This window comes from Hirundo rustica, chromosome 1 (assembly GCF_015227805.2).
Source record: "Hirundo rustica isolate bHirRus1 chromosome 1, bHirRus1.pri.v3, whole genome shotgun sequence".
In the NCBI taxonomy this organism is placed as follows: Eukaryota; Metazoa; Chordata; class Aves; order Passeriformes; family Hirundinidae; genus Hirundo; species Hirundo rustica.
The window spans coordinates 12939259-12957747 of record NC_053450.1 but is presented as its reverse complement, the minus strand read 5'-3'; the positions used below and the strand labels follow the sequence as shown (position 1 = coordinate 12957747).

The 18489-nt window shown below is 39.8% G+C and overlaps 2 protein-coding genes across 7 annotated transcripts in view; both read right to left on the bottom strand.

The window, feature by feature from the left end:
* The window catches only part of TAF2 (TATA-box binding protein associated factor 2), a 58027-nt gene extending 55294 nt beyond the window's left edge, over positions 1-2733 (bottom strand). The window contains exons 1-2 of one of the 2 annotated variants that reach the window (XM_040060315.2): positions 2200-2733; positions 706-760 (exon numbers count right to left, since the gene is read on the bottom strand). In XM_040060315.2, coding sequence (XP_039916249.1) covers positions 706-760; positions 2200-2252 — 108 coding nt within the window. In that variant the 5' untranslated portion in view covers positions 2253-2733. The remainder of the gene's footprint in view (positions 1-705; positions 761-2199) is intronic. The other variant, XM_040060323.2, reaches the window with a different exon arrangement.
* A 618-nt stretch (positions 2734-3351) lies between these two features.
* On the bottom strand, positions 3352-17676 carry DSCC1 (DNA replication and sister chromatid cohesion 1). Of its 5 annotated transcripts, none has more exons than XM_040084601.2 (9): positions 17483-17676; positions 15669-15837; positions 13155-13289; positions 10401-10491; positions 9304-9442; positions 7787-7839; positions 6504-6661; positions 5808-5956; positions 3352-5050 (listed from the first exon to the last, which is right to left on the bottom strand). In XM_040084601.2, the coding sequence occupies exons 1-9, from the start codon at positions 17650-17652 to the stop codon at positions 4942-4944; spliced, it is 1173 nt and encodes a 390-aa protein (XP_039940535.1). In that variant the 5' UTR covers positions 17653-17676; the 3' UTR covers positions 3352-4941. The 5 variants fall into 5 exon arrangements, with proteins under 5 accessions (XP_039940535.1, XP_058279460.1, XP_039940563.1 ...); XM_058423477.1 differs by lacking the exon at positions 17483-17676 and adding an exon at positions 17081-17350; XM_040084629.2 differs by lacking the exon at positions 17483-17676 and adding an exon at positions 16769-17051.
* Between the last annotated feature and the right edge of the window lie 813 nt (positions 17677-18489).

Here is an 18489-nt window from a genome sequence, read left to right as displayed (position 1 = left end):
CTTTATCAACTCAAAAACTAGAGAGATAGAAAAAATTATTACTATTATAAGTAAAAAAAGGTATAAAGATGATATTTTCATATTTACAAAAGGAAAATTATTTGCCTTTTAGAATTTCTACATTTTCTTTCATGCCATTCACAGCTGTAAATGAAACAAAACGTGACTGACGTAAATTATGCTTGTTTTACTGGGAAAAAAACTGCCTCTATTGCCTAGATTTCAAATTATTAGCATCACTATGTTGGATGTTTTGGTATCTGAACTTGAGACAAGGATTCTTAAAACCTAAGCAGAATCCTTTTAAACAGATATGTAAATTGACAAAGACCCTTGGAGACTTGATGAAAATCTCTCCAAAGCCCAAGTGAACTCTCATACAAGGTAAAAAACTCTGTAAGCCTATCCCTAACGTCAGCTAACACTGTGTGAGCATGAATTTTGAACTGCAAATTGCTCTGTAATATTTACAATGCAGCAGCCTTCATTTAGAAATCTTTCTTGAAAAGTTCTCTCAATTAGTAGGTATTTTATTTGATACATCTCAAGCAATGACAGATTTATGAGAAGCATCCAATTAGAATGCGTAACAGATGAAGTAGCTGAACAGCATAATTAGGTTTAGAGTGCAGTTTTTTCCTCTAAAAGCATGAAGAAAACCAAGACACTTAATTTCTACTTCACACTTTATTAATAAATACTTACTACAACAGACTTTCTCTGAAAATTTATGTTGTTGATACAAACTACCTGATGAGTTGTGCTGAAAGAAAAAAAAAAAAAAAGTAAAGTTTTGCACAAATGCCAGCATTTAAAATAATACTTTAACCCACTTTAACAAAGAGCCACACAGGATATATGTACATATAGATAAATACTGCAAATAAAATACACTTCTATAAAAATCATTAATGCTTGTCTCAATCTTTTATGCGGCCTAAACCAAATACTGAAGTTACCCACGATGTCAGGAAAATCCCCCCCAAAAATCAAACATGGTATCATAACAGTATGAACTTCACTGGTAATACAGGAAGAGAACATAATTTTTGAACAACACTCATCTGTATTTAAAAATAAAGAACTGCAAATGGTAGTGTCAAGGTCTAACACCGTAGTGATGAGCAGTACCAGTAATGCACAAGCTATAAACTTGCAATCAGAGACCTGTGGGAAGTTTACCTGGAGAGCTGTAATTACTCGTCTGTAATTTATATAAGCAGGTATTTCATGTTAACAGATACAGTATGTACTTCTACAATTAGCATGCCATAAGAATTTATAATTTAAAATAATGCTAATACATTAATCAAGATAGGTACTTTATACTAGTCAAATGCATTTGCTTAAATTTTGAGTGATGTATTAGAACTCCTGGTAAATAAAACTGATTCAAAAGGTAGGAGATAAAATAATTCCAACTTTTTAAAAACCCTGTAAGTTATTTCTATGTGTTTTCCTGTAGTAGGTGTCATCTTCACAGTAGTGAACTTCATGACTCAAGATAAAACCTTGAAATAATTCAAATTCTATGGCATATCACACTTTATGTGCACATAGCCTGTGGATTAAGAAGTGCAATTGCTTCAGATGACATAAAGTTTGATAAAAATTCCTACAAGAGAATTAAATCTAAAAATAGATTCAGATGTTACTTACATTAAGTGTATATTAGAAGATTGATTCTACTTACAAATACATTTGTGTACCAGATTTATAAAAGAATTAAAGAGATATAACAAGAAATCTATTAAAATGGACTGAAATCGACCACCAGCTGCTTTGTAGCTTGGTTACAACCCAAATAGTGAACGTGTAAAAATGACAATTTGCTTAACAAAGCAGCTTGCTGCAAAGGTTAAGCAATTTTTTTACACATAAAAGTCAAAAGGGCTTTTTGACACAGTATATATGAACAGCATAGTATGGTCTTTACTAATGACACTGTGTGCAGAACTGTCCAAGGTTTGAAGAGCATAATATAAATATTTTCGTGAGACTGAGTGGTTGACAGACTTGCTGCCCGTGTTAAGTCCATTTACACACTGAAACATGTATCTGCAACACACATTTTCTGAATGCAAGCTACACAAGCAACAGCTCCAATCTTCTTAAGGAAATCATTATTAATAGCCTGTGGCCTGATTCAGTGTGCAGCGGTTTCAAGTATAGCAATTTTTTAAAAAAATGGATACTTATAATTTATAGGGTCTTGGGCTTTCAAATCCTTTGTCTCCTTTCTTCCTATTCATCCTGAATCGCAGCACTAAACGCACACTGCTGACCGTCAGACTGGCATCAACATCGTCCTCACTCAACGGGTCCTTCGATTTTTCCCCGTGTCTCGTCGTATTTGATCACTCATCTCCTCAGCGGATGGGTGACCCCCAGCAGTCAGGAATCTTCAGCTCGAGTGAGCACCATCGTTACAGCACCACCACCAAGCAGTGTTTATATATAACCTTCTGTGGGTGCACACGCAGCCCCTCTGTCCGCTGGGGTTACTGAACCAGTCCAGAGACGCTTCCTCTCCGCGGGAACTACGGAAAGCCACCGGCTTAGCAGGCAGTGGCGGCGAGAGCCGGGGAGTCCGGAGGGCTGCGGCTAGAACGGCCGGGCAGGCACCGGGGTCCGCGCTGCTGGGAGCGCCGGCTGGAGCAGCGCCGTCCGCTGAGAGCCGGGAAAGGTGCGGACGGTTGAGCGGGCCGGGCGGCGGCCGGGCCCGGAGCAGGGTCGGCCCCGCGGCTCTCCCTCAGCAGCGCGCCCGCCGCGGCCCTTCCGCAGCCGCCGCCATCTTGCCGGTCACCTCCGACCCCGCGGTTGAAAGGTCACGGCCCGATTAACTGAGCTCTATCACTTCAGCGGGAAAGGCTGGGGGGGTTTTGCTTTTTACAGAAGGGCGGCTCAGCGGCGGCACCCGGAGGAAAGAAGGGAAAGGGGGGGGGGGGGGGGGGGGTCAGACAAAAAAAGGGGGTGAAGAAGGAAATAGCCTCCCGAATAACCCCAAAGCCGAGAGAGGCCGCGCCGTGTCCCCGCGCGCAGGCGCCGCGGCTCGCGCAGGCGCGGGGAAGGCGGGAAGGGGCGGCGGGAGTGGCGCGCGCCCGGGAAGCGAAGGCGGATCGGGAGCGCAGCGACCTCCGCCTGCCACCCTGAGGGTATCGCCGCTGCTAGGAGATAAAGCTCCTTCAGAGCCAAGACTGCTCTAAGCAACTTTAGATTCATCTGTTGCAGGTTGAAATAAATACTTGCATCGAAGAAACTCGGGAGTTTGAACGCGTCATTTCATTTTGAATGTCTAGCGAAACCAATCAGGAACACTGAACACACGGAATAATCACACACACACAAAACTAATTTAAACAATCTCTTCTTACGGCTGTAATAAAACTCTATTCTTGAAATACTTAATTTCTTTTTTGTTTTACAAAGAAATCCCTTACGTAAATACAAACTTGGACCACAAGTAGAAAAGTATCAATTGTTGAGTATTTAACTGAGGAACCTGTGAGGCAATGGAAGGAATTTCCAAGGCTTTTCCATTCATATTACCATTGATCTCTGGGAGTGAACCTTCTGGGGCTCTTGGGGGACTGCAGCTGTTGGAACCAGAGAGCAAACGAGGCAGTTCTTCCCAGCAGAGCGCCATTCTAGGTCTCCACAGAGCTGGTCAAACACCACACCCCTCCACCAGCAGCGTGGAGCACAGGGCACTGACCTTGCAGCACTGGGCACCAATAACAGAGCTCAGGAAGTAGCTTTTATTCAGCTTCTTATCTGTACCAAATTCGAAGTACACACACGGTGCATCTTAAGAGTTACATTTGACTTAGGAGGAGTTTTTCTCCTTTCCCCACTCGACAGCTGGAATGCTGGCAGTTCCAAGCAAGCATTTCAGACCTCACATCTGAGTCTGATGGAAAAAATGCTTTTTGTATCAAATAACCTACAACTATTAAGTTTAAAATATAAATCTGAAAACTATCTATCTAAAATTAAACTCTGGTTTACTGACATGCAAACAATCCTTTTCAATGTTTACAAAATTACCATCTCAGGTACACCACTTCATGGTAGTATCATTAAAAAAATCCTGTTTCATTGCTCTACACAGAACAATATTATACTGTAAGGTTTCAAGGCACAATTTCTATGTGCAGTTATTTGCCATAACAAAGTTTAAGGAAATAATTGTGCTACAAAGTTTTGTAGGTTCTTTTTAAAAAAGCACAAGTAGCCTGCTTCTGTAAAGCGTTTAGTTTTATCTCAGCTACATGTTAATGACAGTTTATAGGAAATTCGTAACACAATGTCCAACTACTCTCTTATAGTCACACTTCACCATTAGGTTTTTTGTAATATATATAAGGACATTCTGCCAAGTATTAAAGTGTCAGGTGCTTGTACTGATGGTGTTCATAGACATGACCTTAAAAAGAACCACTTTTCAAAATTAAGACTGGTGTAGTCTCAATGGAGAATGATTTGTTCATGAGCCTGATGAGGCTCTGTGCTATTCAAAATGCGATGAAACCTTAATCTTTAAGAATGGCCACTAATGGGCAGAAGACTAAAATTTCCATTTTGCTATTCAAATTATTATCAGGGAGGTTTTACATTTTCATTTCAGACTTACAGATAAACAGATTAAGTGTATTCAAGAAGTAGCTTGGCTCCTAGCTTAACTAGACACAAAGGCAAAAGAAGCTGGGCAAAGAAAGGTTGGCAAAGAAGGCTGGCAAAGGAAGGTGAGCTGAATATCATTCCTTAGAGGCCACAAGTGCCCTCACACTCTCAGCTGAGCAGAAAACACAACTTGTTCAAGCTGCTTAAACTCAAGTACATTGTATAATGATGGTTGGCAACTCCTTCCCCCGGAAGGCAGCAGCAAGTAACATTCACTGTTACTACATTCAGTATCCTCAGTTCTTCAAACAATACTTGTTATGAGATGGGTCTTCTAGAATTATAAACTTTAACACCATTTAGCATTGAGGAGCGAGCATATTTTGTCAGAAGAGCACCAACAGTCTGCTTCTCTGCACACAAGTCTCTAAAGAGGAAATAAAGCACATGACATAGGCATTAAGAGATATTCTCAAACAAAATGAATCTCTAAAATATTTGCAACTACAGCAATAAACTGGATTGGGAAAAACCCCAAAACTATTGTAACTGTTACATAATGCTTTAAATTACCTAAAGTTTAGAACTTACCTTGACATTTAAGCACTAGGCAAAACTACCTTACTTACTTCAGAAAACAGAATTTTTGGTTTTAGGCAGAATTTTTATCATTATTGCTCTCTAATAGACTCTTCAATCTAGCAAAACAGTTACATTACAGTAAATTTATAGCCATTCATAAAGGGTCAATGCAGTTACTTCTGGGTTAGTATTAATATCTGCTCACATATATCACAGCTGGACATTCCAGACAGTGCAGTAGTGTAAGTCTTAAACACCAAAGGAACAAAGGATGCAGTACAGGAAGCACTACTGCTCTGTAGTTCTAGTGTTGTAAATATAGAGACTCATTGTAAACGTCAGGAAATTAAGCCTTTGAATTGTGTACCTTCATCAAATGAGACTTATCACCCATTTAAGCCCTGCAGGATCAGCTTTTTACACACATTTAAATCCAAAAAAGAGAGTTACAGATCCCAGAGGTGGGTATTATATTCATATAGAATCCATATTAATTTAAAATGCAAAGTATAGTAGTAACAATGAGGCAGTGATAGCTCATCAGAAGCCAGCTATGCAAAAAGGAAAGAATGTAATTTTAATAAAAAGAAATACATCCTTACTGTATATAAGGGGTGATATCCACTTCTGTCCACTTTTGCCGTATGCCAAATAAACTGTTGAATCTTTCCTGATTGTCTTCAGGTAGGTCTTCTACTTTTAGCAGAAAGATGGTCTCTGGTCTTGAACTTCTATCCACAAGAGCCAAGCCCTGTAGATCAGCGTCAGAAAGGAAATGTTAAGTATCAACAAAACAATTAAACCTCCTTTCTGACAATATTCCATACAAGTTACTCTTTGCAGATCCAAAGCCTTCCAGAACTGCACTACCAGAGGCAAAGTGAAGCAGCATAAAGGAGTTTTACAGGCAGTATTTATAATTTCCTTTACAACAAGAAGGAAGGGAGAATCCATTGGGTTCCAACATCTCTCTGCCTGCTTTGAGCAAAAGGATTCCCATAGTGTTGGCTGCCACTACAATCTGTTCAACAACAGCTTCAGCTTCTGTTCCAGTCATATTTACAAGTAGTGACAGTGCAGCTGCAACCTTTCTTCAAACAGTGAAATGTGCCTGAGCTACAGAAACCTGAATTATCATGATTCCAGACTACTGGTGCTCATAGAGGCTATCGTAAAGCATACTTGAACTCAAAAGCTGACAGAAACAACAAAATACCCGATAATGGATAAAATCTATATATGACACAAGTCAGTTACAGCCTCCTCACAGAAGAATCCGTACTTCTTCATGTGTTTACCTGAAGCTGATCAAGCCTTGTTGTCATCCCCTCAGGGACACTCTGTTGCCAGACTTCTTCGAACTCTGATAGATTGAATTTTACTGCATTTTGCAAAAGCATTTGTGCTACAGCTCTGCATACTTTATCTTCAAGCATTTCAAAGAAAACGTCCCCTGCTGAGAAGCAAAAACGAGGTTATCTTGGGTTCTTGCCTTTTGATAAAAGAACAGCCTTGTATTTCCAATTCTGTTCTACAATCTTCTATACACCAAGCATCCTCTTTTTTCTTTTTCTTGGGAAATAATTTGACTTGGTATTAATTTGGATAAATTATGGTATCTTCTCATTCTCAAGAACAAATTATACGGAATACAGCAGCACTGTCCCAAATACAGTATTAATTTGTATCAATAAATATGTTTGCCCTCCATGTTTTCCCCTTTCACAGTGTGCCATTTCTCCTACAGCTTTCATTCCTATTTCTGGATGCCTTGTATTAAAGCATTTGCTTAAACAATTAACAAAACTTTCACTTCTTTAATTACCCTTATGAGATTATGAAGAGATGAGACTTCATTTTCTCTCATGCTGACTTGGCTAAAATTCCCTGAATCAAATCAGGTATAAACACTTCCTTCTATTGTTTTAGCCACCTGTCTGTAATTCAGACTTGTTCCTTGTGCAAGCTGCCTAAATATATTAAGACAAGAGTCAGTTGTGACTCCAATTACTTTCCCATATCCTTTAAGGTTGAGTGCAACTCCTACTTCAGCTGAAGGTGAGATGAAAGCCACTGTGGGGAAGACCTCAGACTGAGAATAGGGCAGTGCAGTATTGTATCTGTGTGGAGCTGGACAATAGAAATCTGATCAATACAACCAGCAGATCTTGTGGTGCAGTTCAAGAGGTCAAAGGCAGATACCTGCTTCAGGCAAGCTGAATTCATGCCACTGACTACTCATAGTAGCACAATTAATTGCTTAAATATCTGAGATCTTCTAGGTTATCTGAAGAGGAATGTCATATAAATTTTACTAGTGATCTCTCTTTAGAAATTAAATGATGGTTTGTAAACCGAATAAATCACTTCCAGTACGTTGTCTTGTACCATTTAATAGCCTCTTTTTCCTATTAAACTTCCTTTGACAATTGTACTGATTTTTAGCCCAGTTTGCTCCCTCCTCATACTGGCACTGTAGCAAACTCATTTGTTTGGGCCATTCTTCCCAAAACCTACATTTCCTCATTAATAACTATTTCTTTTATGCAAAGTTAAACCATGTAAGCTTTCCCAAACTTACCATCATCAATATATTTCCTGCCGTAGCTTAAAAGAATATGTTCTATCATCTCTCTGGGGAAAAAAAAAAAAAAATCAGAAATCAAGTTCTAATACTGTTTCTTAGAACACTACTGAAACAGTTACCAGGAAGATTAAGAAACAGTTATGGAGGAAAAATAAATTGAAGAGAATAGATGATGAGACACATTTTTGTGGGTGAAATAAAGAAAATGGTAAAAAAATAGAAGTAAAAGAGAGAACAAAAGGGGACAAATAACAGATGGGAGCTGATTTAGCCTGGCGACCCCAAAGGTCTCTTCCAGTTTCTAGTTATAACTAGCAAAGACTAAAATGCAAAAGGAAAATAAGGAATAGAGACTCTTGCAATACCACTTTTTTTCCAGTGAGAAAGAATTGTATCAGAAACAGTGTGGCCAGCAAGACCAAGCCAGTGACTATCCCCTGTACTCAGCACTGGCAAGGCTCAAGTGCTGTGTCCAGTTCTGGACCTCTCACTACAAGAAGGACATTGAGGGGCTGGAGTGAGTTCAGAGAAGGGCAACAGAGCTGGGAAAGCATTTGGAGCACAGGTCAGATGAGGAGCAGCTGAGGGAGCTGGGGGTGGGAGCTGAGCCTGGAGAAAAGGAGGCTCAGGGGAGACCTTATCCCTCTCTACAACTCCCTGAAAGGAGGCTGTAGCCTGGTGGGGGTTGGGACACTTCTCCCAGGCAGCAAGTGATAGGATCAGAGGAAATAGCCACAGATTTAGACTGGATATAAGACAAATTTCTTCAAGGAAAGTGCTGTCAAGTGCTGGAACAGACTGCTCAGGGAAGTGCTGGAGAAACCATCCCTGGAGATGTTTAAAAGACATGCAGATGTGGCACTTATGGACATGGTTCAGTACTGGAGTTGGCAGTGGTGGATTAATGGTTGGACTCAGTGATCTTAATGTTTTTTACCAGTCTTATGATGCAAGTCAAATATCTGGCAATTAAATATCCCTTACTGAATAATAGGCATGATTCTGAAGCTCTGTCATAAAATTATAGCCTAGCTGCAGATATATTTTTGAGCCAAAAGCCAATTAATTAGAAAATGCTACATATTGTAAACTGAAGACTTTCTTTGAATGGTAATTTTAAATTACACCAAAAAACATACCCCCCCTCTCAGGTTGTATGCAACAGGTAAACCAAACATTTTTGACTAGTTATAGCTTCAGAACAGGTATTTCAAGATGCTCAGCAATTTACAACTTAAGCACACACTACTTCCATCATTTACAACTCACCAGCACTGTTTCTACTATGAATCAATGGAAATGCTACCAATAAACACTAAAATCAGTTTGCTAACCTATCTGTCTAAAAATTCCCTTGAGTATTTTTAGAAACAAAGCAAATGTATCATTTACATCCCACTAACTAGAATCTACATTTGCAAGACTATAATTGTAATAGTTAACAAGTACTGTAACTACTAACAGTTAATAATGAATGTAGGCAATTTTAAGTACTAAAAATAATTGTTTACCTGGGTTCTAGAGATCCAAGTTCTTCAAGGCAGACACATAGAGGAACTTTACTCAAAGGCCAGGACTCTGAGTCTATTAGCTGAGTCACATGATTCAAGAGTTTCATCTCATAGTCAAAGTCTAGAATTCTCCAATATCCTGCCAAACAGAGCACCACAAAACACTGTCAGAAGGAAAACATTAACACCTTAATTCTATTGCCAGTAAGATACATTACTGGAGTCTGGACATTCAGCTCACACCTTTACAACATGCAGCAGCATTGTGTCTTTTTCAAGATTAAAAGCTGAGAAAAAGAACTAAATAATAAGAGCAAATGTAAAGGAAAATGAAACTTAATAATATCAATTGTTTCTAATTCCTTAGTAATTCTTTAACTGCCACAAATACAAAGACACTAGGAATATCACTCCAAGATAAATCAGATGTGGAAAACGTAGTATTTAGTTCAGGAACAGAACTGCATGAACAGAACTGTGTGCATTTGCCCTACAAAGCAACAGCCCAGGTCCAGAGAAGTTCACAAAAACCCAGAAGTCCAGATGACTCTAGGACTGCCATCACCCTGTGTCCCAGTGATGGTTTGGGCATGGCCAAGTAAAGGATGAGTAGGACCTGTCCCAAGGTGAGGCACTTACTCAAGCCTTTCCTCACATGGCAGGAAGACACAGAGATAAACCCAGTCCAGGAAGAAGAAAGGACTATGAAAAGGATTGGGTTGCTTAAGAATCAACTATTTTTGCCTCTAGAAATACAGAAAGCAGTACCCATTCATTCATGAAGAGGGTTACCAGCTAAAAAATATTCATGCTGTGAGTGGGATACTCTGATGCCAGTGTTTGTAGCAATAAAGAAGGAGTTATCCAGGAAAGAAAGAGACTGGTAGTGCCTGCTCAGCTTTATCCTTCTGATCAGATTCATAGCAGCAGGGGACATGGATCTATAGAAACAAGTCTTAGAACTTTGAAGTAACTTGCACCCTGAAAGATGAGAATATGGAAATATGAAATATGGGCCTTAGAAAAAGGAGGCATATTTTTGGGAAAATAGCAAAGCTATTTCCTCATAGGTAATAATATTCTTTAGATATGAATACCTTCAATTTTGCATGCATCTATAACCTGCAATTGGTGGAGTATTTCTTCTTCACTTGCTTGAATCAGACTTAACAAATCTTCCGTTGTATACTGCAATAAGGGGAAAAAAGAAGGAAATTAAAGAGGTTATTCTTACTCTTTTTTGCTTCAGTGACCATACTAAATATAAGCCATAATGAAGGAAAGACCTAAGATAGATGTTTTTTTCCCCAGACTCTGTATTTTCTAAGGTTTGCCACACTCTCTGAAACTTTTCCTATACCTTAAAACATTTTCTCAAAGAGTTATCCAATATAAAAGGCAGTCTCACTACAGGAAAGTCTTTGTACCAGGCATATAGAATTACTGTATAAATTCTGTATTCCCAGAATGTCAAATTAGCACAAACAGATCTTGTAAGTGAAGTATCCCAGCAAGAATGAAAAGTTAATGTGCTCTGGCTTTCCTAAAATCAGGTATTTTAATCTGTGAGATTCAAAGAAAAGGCAAAGCAAAAATCACTTACCACTTTTGGATACAAGTCAGAACCTGCACTTAATACCTCCACTAAGGTAAAGCCTCCTCCACCATGACCTCAACAGTTATTTGTTGTGTTTTGGTGTCTGCTAATCAGATGGCACACACACAGCGCAGACCCAGCCATAACACAAACGCCTCCCTGCAGAACAGTTACGTGATGAGATGGGAAGGTGCTGCAAGATACTGTGGTGGAGACGTGGGTGGAACAGAAGTTATCATGAAGAGTGAAGTAAATGGAAGAAATACCAGAATTCAATGCACGGGAAATAGGACATCAACTCCTTTATTCCCATTAGAGCCTTTCTAATCAACTCTAATATTAAAAGTTCTGTTGATTATAGCTCAAGAATATTTCCTATCAGAAAGAAAAACAATGGATTAAGTATTGGATTGAGAGCTATCAGACTATAAGAATGCAAATGGAACATACCAACACTAAGTTTGGAACATCCACATGTTGAAAAACAATTTAATAAATACAGAAAGGCCTCCACTTCCTGCTATGCTATTCCTATCAGAGTATGTTTAAGGATCATCAGGCCAAGCTCCCACCAGTATGTCAATGAGGGATGGTCCTATTATACAGTACTTAAAAAAAATACTGCTAGCAATTGGGAGCAAAAATATCCCCATATCAGTATGTGTGTTTGAAGTTTAACGCTGCCATTCAGATGCCTTGCACAGAAGTCCTTGGCATATGTTTCTGCTTTGAGGCCAGCCCAGCAATCCCAACAGCTTTTTTGAATACATCACTGCTCTCAGCTCTGATGTTTTTATCAGCTAGCTGTATTGCCCTTGTAAACATAAAATGGGTTAACTTGCACCATGTCCACACCAGCAACTTCCAGATAATGTATTTCATACGTTTTTTATCCTTATTCTTATCAGATGTCTGTGACCATCTGAGTATGCCATGTCATTCCACTGTAAAATTCAGTACTAGCCTATATATTTATAAGCACTTCTCTAGTTTGCTAAATCACATTATGAAACAGGTTCCCTACAGTGCCATAGATGTTTATGGCTCTTTTGCTGGGGTTATCTGTGTATGATACAGTCCTGACAATCATGAGAAGTTTACAGTAAACAACCAAAAGAAAATAAATTGTTTTCAAACAGATTAAAGGTGGCCTATTAGTTCCCAGCACATGATAAATGTTAAGTGTAAGCAAACAAAACCATGGAAATCATTACTACACATACATTGCTTGGGATTCCAGTGAGAATTAGTCCCATAGGAAAGAGCTTTTCCCTGGAGATTTTTCAGATTCATTTAAGAATTCCACCACAGGCAAGGTTAAGATGTGTCTCCATTTATCAGATATATCTAGTTGTTATCCAGTAAGCTACTAGAGGTAATACATTCTCCTTCAAAAATAAATGGTGATCAATCCTCAAAGCGGGCATTAACATAGGACAGAGATCTCCTGTGCTTTTAGTTAATTTTAGCTAGCTCAAGCAGAGAGGTTCCCTGAACTTTTTTCCTTTTTTTTTCTTAAGACTGTTTAAAGCTGCTCTCGACTAAAGACACCAGAAGCTCACAAGCTCACACCACCGAGCCTAAGACAGCATTTTTCAGCACCAAAAGGACTAAAACTAATAAGAAACTGAGCAAACCAAGCTACACCTGTGGCAAGGATTTTCTCAAGTTTATCATCTCTTTTCAAAGTGGCAAGAAGTTTTATTGTTTCAAAACACCTGGAAACATGATAAGACAGCAGGACAGGATTTCATTTGTGTTTTCCCTTCTTTTAGTGTGTCTTACTCCATGCCTTATATAATACCTGTTACTCTCTTCAACTCCCTTCTTCTCCTTGTCATCATCAATTACTGACTGGCAAACAACTTGCACACAGGTGTGCTCTGACCTCATACATGACAGACCCAAAGAAGAATGAAAGGCTGCATTATACCTTAGTAGTCATGTAACTCTCAAGGAATTTAGAAAAGATTCTGAAGGCTGTCCTCCAAGAAACTTCCAATAGGAAAAGGGAAATGCCAAGTCTCCTTTGATGCCCTTCATTTTCCTCTTTTAGCTAATAAAAAGGTTGCTTACCTGTACTCACTGGAAGTGCTAACAACAACCAACTTGTTTAGAATAGAAGGGGTAAAAAATTAACTCAAAGAAGCCCTGTGAGTCCTGTGAGGAAAGGGATTTTTCTACTTAAGGATGTATCTTCACTTTAATTTGCTTGTTACCAATTACAAGAAAGCAATTTACACAGCTGGTTTACCTTTGAAAATGTTGAAGTCTGATCTTTTTGACTATCAGGCCCTTCATATGGATCTTCCATTAAAAGCTTCCTCAGTTTCTTCAGTTTTGGTCGACATCTCCTTAATTCCCAATAGTTCTTGGAGAAACCAGCAATCTACAAGAGAAAACAGTGACTCTTTAAATATTTTAACATAGTGTCTGGATTCAAAGCTCCTTACCAAAAATTATCAGCAAGCAGTGTTAAATCTAGTCACTGAAAACAAGAAACTATTAATAGAGTAATTACTTTAAAGACAAAACAATCACTGCAATGTTAAAAAAAAATTACTACAGACAATGAAAAATAATAATCCACTGTTGATTGATAAAAAAATATCAGTTTGTAGTGCGTAAGACAAAGGTAACAACTCAATTCTGCATGCAAATGACAGGAAATCACCACGGGCTATATTTCTGCACAATTCCCCTCCAAACTGTTTTTTGTCTCAACAGTAAATTATATTACTACCATAAAAGCTCTGCTGTATTAACCTGTGTCTATCTTCCCCACTTCTTCCCATGTTTGAGATCTACTTCATAGTCTTTTTGCACCTTAATGAATCATCATAGCCCTAAGCTCAAGCAAAGCAGACATGAACAAGGAGAGAAAGCTACACTTGCACACAACTGACAAGACCTCTCTGTTCCTTGCCCTGAGTCAACACACAAATGAAGAGTGTGCAACAGGAAGCTCGGCTGTTCTTGATTCAACACCACCAACTTAACAAAGTTTTACTTTCAGAGTAATCCTGAGGTGTTCCATGGGGTACAGCTTTGACTTCCTGCAAGATTCCTTGAAGAGGACACACTATTGGAGGCATCATTTCTGCTATTTACCAAACTGACAGAAATGGGAACAGAATCACAGAGACAGAACAGGCTCCAGCTCAGTGACTCCTGACCCAGTCACTAGTCCCATGTTAAAACAGCTTCCTTGAGAAAGCCTCCAGACAGTACTTTAAAATACCCTAAGTGCTTTACCGGAGTACTTGGGGTATTGTAGAAGTCCTCCATTAAAAAAACAAAACAAAACAAAAAAACTTTAAAATAATATTCCATTTAAATCAACTACAAGCAAAACACCTATATAGAGAAGAAATTGTATACAAATTCTAATACACAGAAGTCTTTCAATTTTAATCTATTACATAACTAGCTTGGCAAAAAAATCAGTTAAACACCAATTTCCTGATAAACTTCCAAGCTTCGTGTCAATTAGCATTTACTTAAGTGCTAGGCTTTTTTTCCTGCCAAGTTGTTTTCTGATCAATTTGATAATAAGATATTCTGCAGAGAAAAAAAAAAAAAAATTCTAATTAATATTCCAAAGCTCATAACGTGAGCTGAGCTGTTTGAGGTGAATAAAATGGCAGATGCTTTGGCTGTATCAGCCATGCAAGTGATACAAAGATCAGCACCAAGACAGCACGTGAAGGGCAGTGAAGCCCCGAAGAACTGAGTACACATAGTATCTTTTGCTATGTTTCACAATTTGCAATGTAAATGAACCATCTAACATTTTTGAAATAATTTTGAGAGTTCTTAGAAATAAAACTTTTTAAATAGTTCCTATGCAAATCACATTTCTACGATGTGTAACTTCACAAGAATAGTGAAATTATTAAATGTAGAAAAAAAGTATATGGAAGAATATTGCTTTCTCATTAATCTACTTCAGCTTGAGTTAACTTTCTCCATCAGCTCATTAGATCTCATGAAGAACTGACGCTGAAGTAGGATTATTCCCCAATTATGTCATTATGTCCATTACAGCAAATAATTAACTAATAATATTTGCCTAGCTGTTTTTAATAGAATTTTATTAACTAGGCTTCAGAAGGGCAGAGAACAAGGAATTCTTAAACTGAGAACTCTAAAATCATTCACTTTGACAAATGTTTTGATACGCTAATTCAAAGAGCCACCTTTGAACATATTTCTGTATTTAAAAAATAGTAGTCAGACACGACATTGTAAAATCTTCCTTCTGGGGAAAGCACTCCTGAAATCAACCTATAAATAGCTTACTTTAAAAACAGTTGCTAACACTGAGAAATTATATTTTCTTTGCAAGCTTTTAATACGTACCACAAGTAATTACTATGCACTGAAAATAAACCACAGTTCTACCATTCTAACAATGATAATCATACACTACTGAGAAAGTTCAGCTGCCTCAAGAAGGACCCTTAACCTGTTCTGGACACCCTAAGGCATAGCATGGCCCGGTGTAAAAAGCACATTTACAAAAAAATCCTCCTGGAACTGCTCAATACACAAAGAAGCCACAGGAGACTCGTCCTTTCTCAAGTGGCAGCCTGCAATAGCATCTAAGCAATACCACAGAGCATCTAAAATGGCATTAAAAGCTTATGTTTAGGCAACTGAATCCTAGCTGGGTTCCACATATGCATCTTGGACAAAATACAAGAAATTACATAGAGTAAGAAAGCAGAGAATTAAAGCAAACAAACAAAACCCCTGAAAGACACACCTGTGAATAAATAATATTACAAGATGCTGGATCAGCATTCAGCTCCTCTGGAGTTTTGCAGCCAGGAACAAACAGCAGCATATTTGAGGTATCTGCTATTTTCATGTCGTAAGTTTTATCTTTGCTGCACAACACTGCGTGTTCATCCTTTTCACCACGGATTACTAGGCTGGAAAAACAAAAAAACAGCACAGAAATAATGATGTATTTTTAGCAGTCTCAGGATGAATGCTTATTAAACTTGTCTATTTTCTCACATTTATAAAGAAATTACAAACCACAGGTACGTCTAGTAGCAGCAGTCACAGTTCACCAAAATATAAAGATGTAAATGCCAATTAATCTAATTGACTATGTTTTCCCCTCTTGTTTTCGTGTGGGAAAACTCAAAAGCATTCAAAGTTTTTATGCAGAACACAGTTGAATGCCTGCAGTCATACACTAGTTTGCTCAACTCCCTGAAACATTGATTAAGTGATGCTTAATGCGTGAACTAGATCACTAATCTTAGAAATTAGATTACAGCTAGAGTTGTTCTTTAATGAGGACTGAACCTGGCCCACCGTGAAACAAGAAAGCAAACAGAAATTCTGTCTACTGTGCAGAGCCCTTCAGATAATTAATACCTATTTTCTTGCAAGTAATTCCAAGCAGGAAAGAAAATCATCTTCTAGAACAATTCTGCACAAAGAGACAAAGTAAACCACCCTCTTCAGTTCACATACTCGATTAAGTAAAGATGCTGCATGAGGACATGAGAATACCAATGCAGGACCACCACAGGGGAACAGTCAGTTCCTCCAAGGCTACATGCACTAACCTAAGTGCTCAGATTCAATTTAATTAAACTGCTCCTCTTGTTTCCCAAAGCCTGCATGCATGAACAAAGCTCAGCTGTGCCCCAACGGATCAACATGATTCAGGCCTCTAACAGATAATACTTTATCAGTATTGCACTAAATAGGAATAGGCTTACTAACATACATCTCAGAGGACTACCTTCTTTAGAGGGACTTCTTATTTTGTATCACTTTAAAGATTTTCCTTATGTCACTGGCATTGCAGTAAAGGAAGAAATTAAAACAGTATCAAAATCTTACCTAGAGAGAACCTGCTCTTGGTCCAGAGTTTGGTGTCACATAACCATCCTACCCTATGCCCATGCTAACACTGCACATCCTTCCCTGCCAGTTTGTCTATTTTGTAGGCACCCTGCCATCCATCAGACCTCGACAGTTGTAATAGGAAAATCTCAAAGTCAGCAGGATTATTTTAGAGACATAATCTCTTTTCTAAGCCTATATTTCTGAACATAGAATCATAGAATATCCTGAGTTGGATGGGACCCACAAGGATCACTGAGCCCAGCTCCTGGCCCGGCACAGGACTGCCCAAAGAATCACAACATGTACCCGAGAGCTTCTTGAACTGTGGCAGGTTTGGTGCTGGGACGACTTTTTGGGGAGCCTATTCCAGCATCTTCTGAGTTCTGTTTGGACGTCTCCACAGCAGGGAGTTTTCCATTAAAAAACCAAACAAATAATACCAAACAAACAAAAACAACAAGAAAAACAAAAACAAACAAAAAACCACCACCACCACCACCAAAAAAAAAAAACCACAAAAAACCAAACCAAAACAAACAAACAAAAAAAAACCCCAACACGCTTCTTATAAGTGTCAACAGTTTTTAGTTTCCACTGTAACTGAGACCGGTTTAAAGGATTTGAGGGGCAGTTACGCAAACCACACCAGAAGAACAAGCGCGGACAAAGCCGCGTTTCCGGGACCCCGCCCCCCCGCGCCCGCCGTACCTGCGCCCCGCCTCCAGCTCGGCGCAGAGCCCCGGCTCCAGCTGCAGGAGGCAGCACTCGCCGCCGCCGGCCTGCGGGCCGAAGCTGAGGCACTGCACGGCGGGCAGCAGCTCCGCCGGGTTCAGCTTGGCCGTCTGCAGCGTGGCGTCCACCTCGGCGCGGCTCCGCATGGCGGCCCCGGCGCGCTCCGAGCTCCGCGCCTCGGCCCCCGTGCCCCGCCCCGGCGGGCCCGGCCAGCGGGGAGGCGGGCGGCGGCGGCGCGCGCAGCCGGCGTTGCTTCCGCGGTTGACGGACGGACAGACGGCCTGAGAGACGGCGGGGCGGGCGGGAAGGGCTGGCGGCAGTACCGGGAGAAAGTGCTTCTCTCTGCTCCTCCGCCGGGTCTAATCTGGGAAAAACCTCCCGATTTCTGTCGGGCTGCGCAGGAGCCGGGCTGTGCTTCAGTAAAATCTCTCGTTGTGCTAAAAATGCAGTAAAAAATACACAAAATGTGCAAAACTAAATAAAAAGACAAAACGTTACAAAACCAGGCCCAATATGGAAGTCACTTCCCAGCTCTGAGGCCACATAAAATCATAGACGTGTTCATGATGGAAAAGGCTTCCAAGATCATCAAGTCCAACCCTTTATCCAGCACTGGCAAATACAGCATAAACCATGTGCCGAAGTGTCACACCTAAATGTCTTTCAAATACCTCTAGAGACGGTGCTAGTACTTCCCTGGGCAGCCTGTTCCAGGGTTCCAATACCCGACCACCTTTTCTGCAAAGACATTGTTCCTACTATCCAATCTAAACCTCTGCCGGTGCAACCTGAGCCCACTTCCTCTCATCCTGTTACTTAGCTGGGAGAATTCCTGCCTGGCTACAGCTTTCTTTCCAGGGAGTGGGGATGAGCACTAAGGTCTCCCCTGAACTTCCATTTTTTTCAGGCTAAATCGCCCCAGCTCCTTCAGCTGCTCCTCACCTGAGCTGTTGTCCAGACCCTTTCCCAGCTCTGTTGCCCTT

Bases quoted from the DNA above. Each gene is read 5' to 3' on its own strand.
- DSCC1 (XM_040084601.2), bottom strand. From the start codon at position 17,652: ATGCGGAGCCGCGCCGAGGTGGACGCCACGCTGCAGACGGCCAAGCTG. The intron at 9,443-10,400 runs GTATTCATATCT...TCTGTTTGGCAG, and splicing joins AGATGCATGCAAAATTGAAG to GATATTGGAGAATTCTAGAC. The intron at 6,662-7,786 runs GTAAGTTTGGGA...TTTGCTTCTCAG, and splicing joins CAGGAAATATATTGATGATG to CAGGGGACGTTTTCTTTGAA.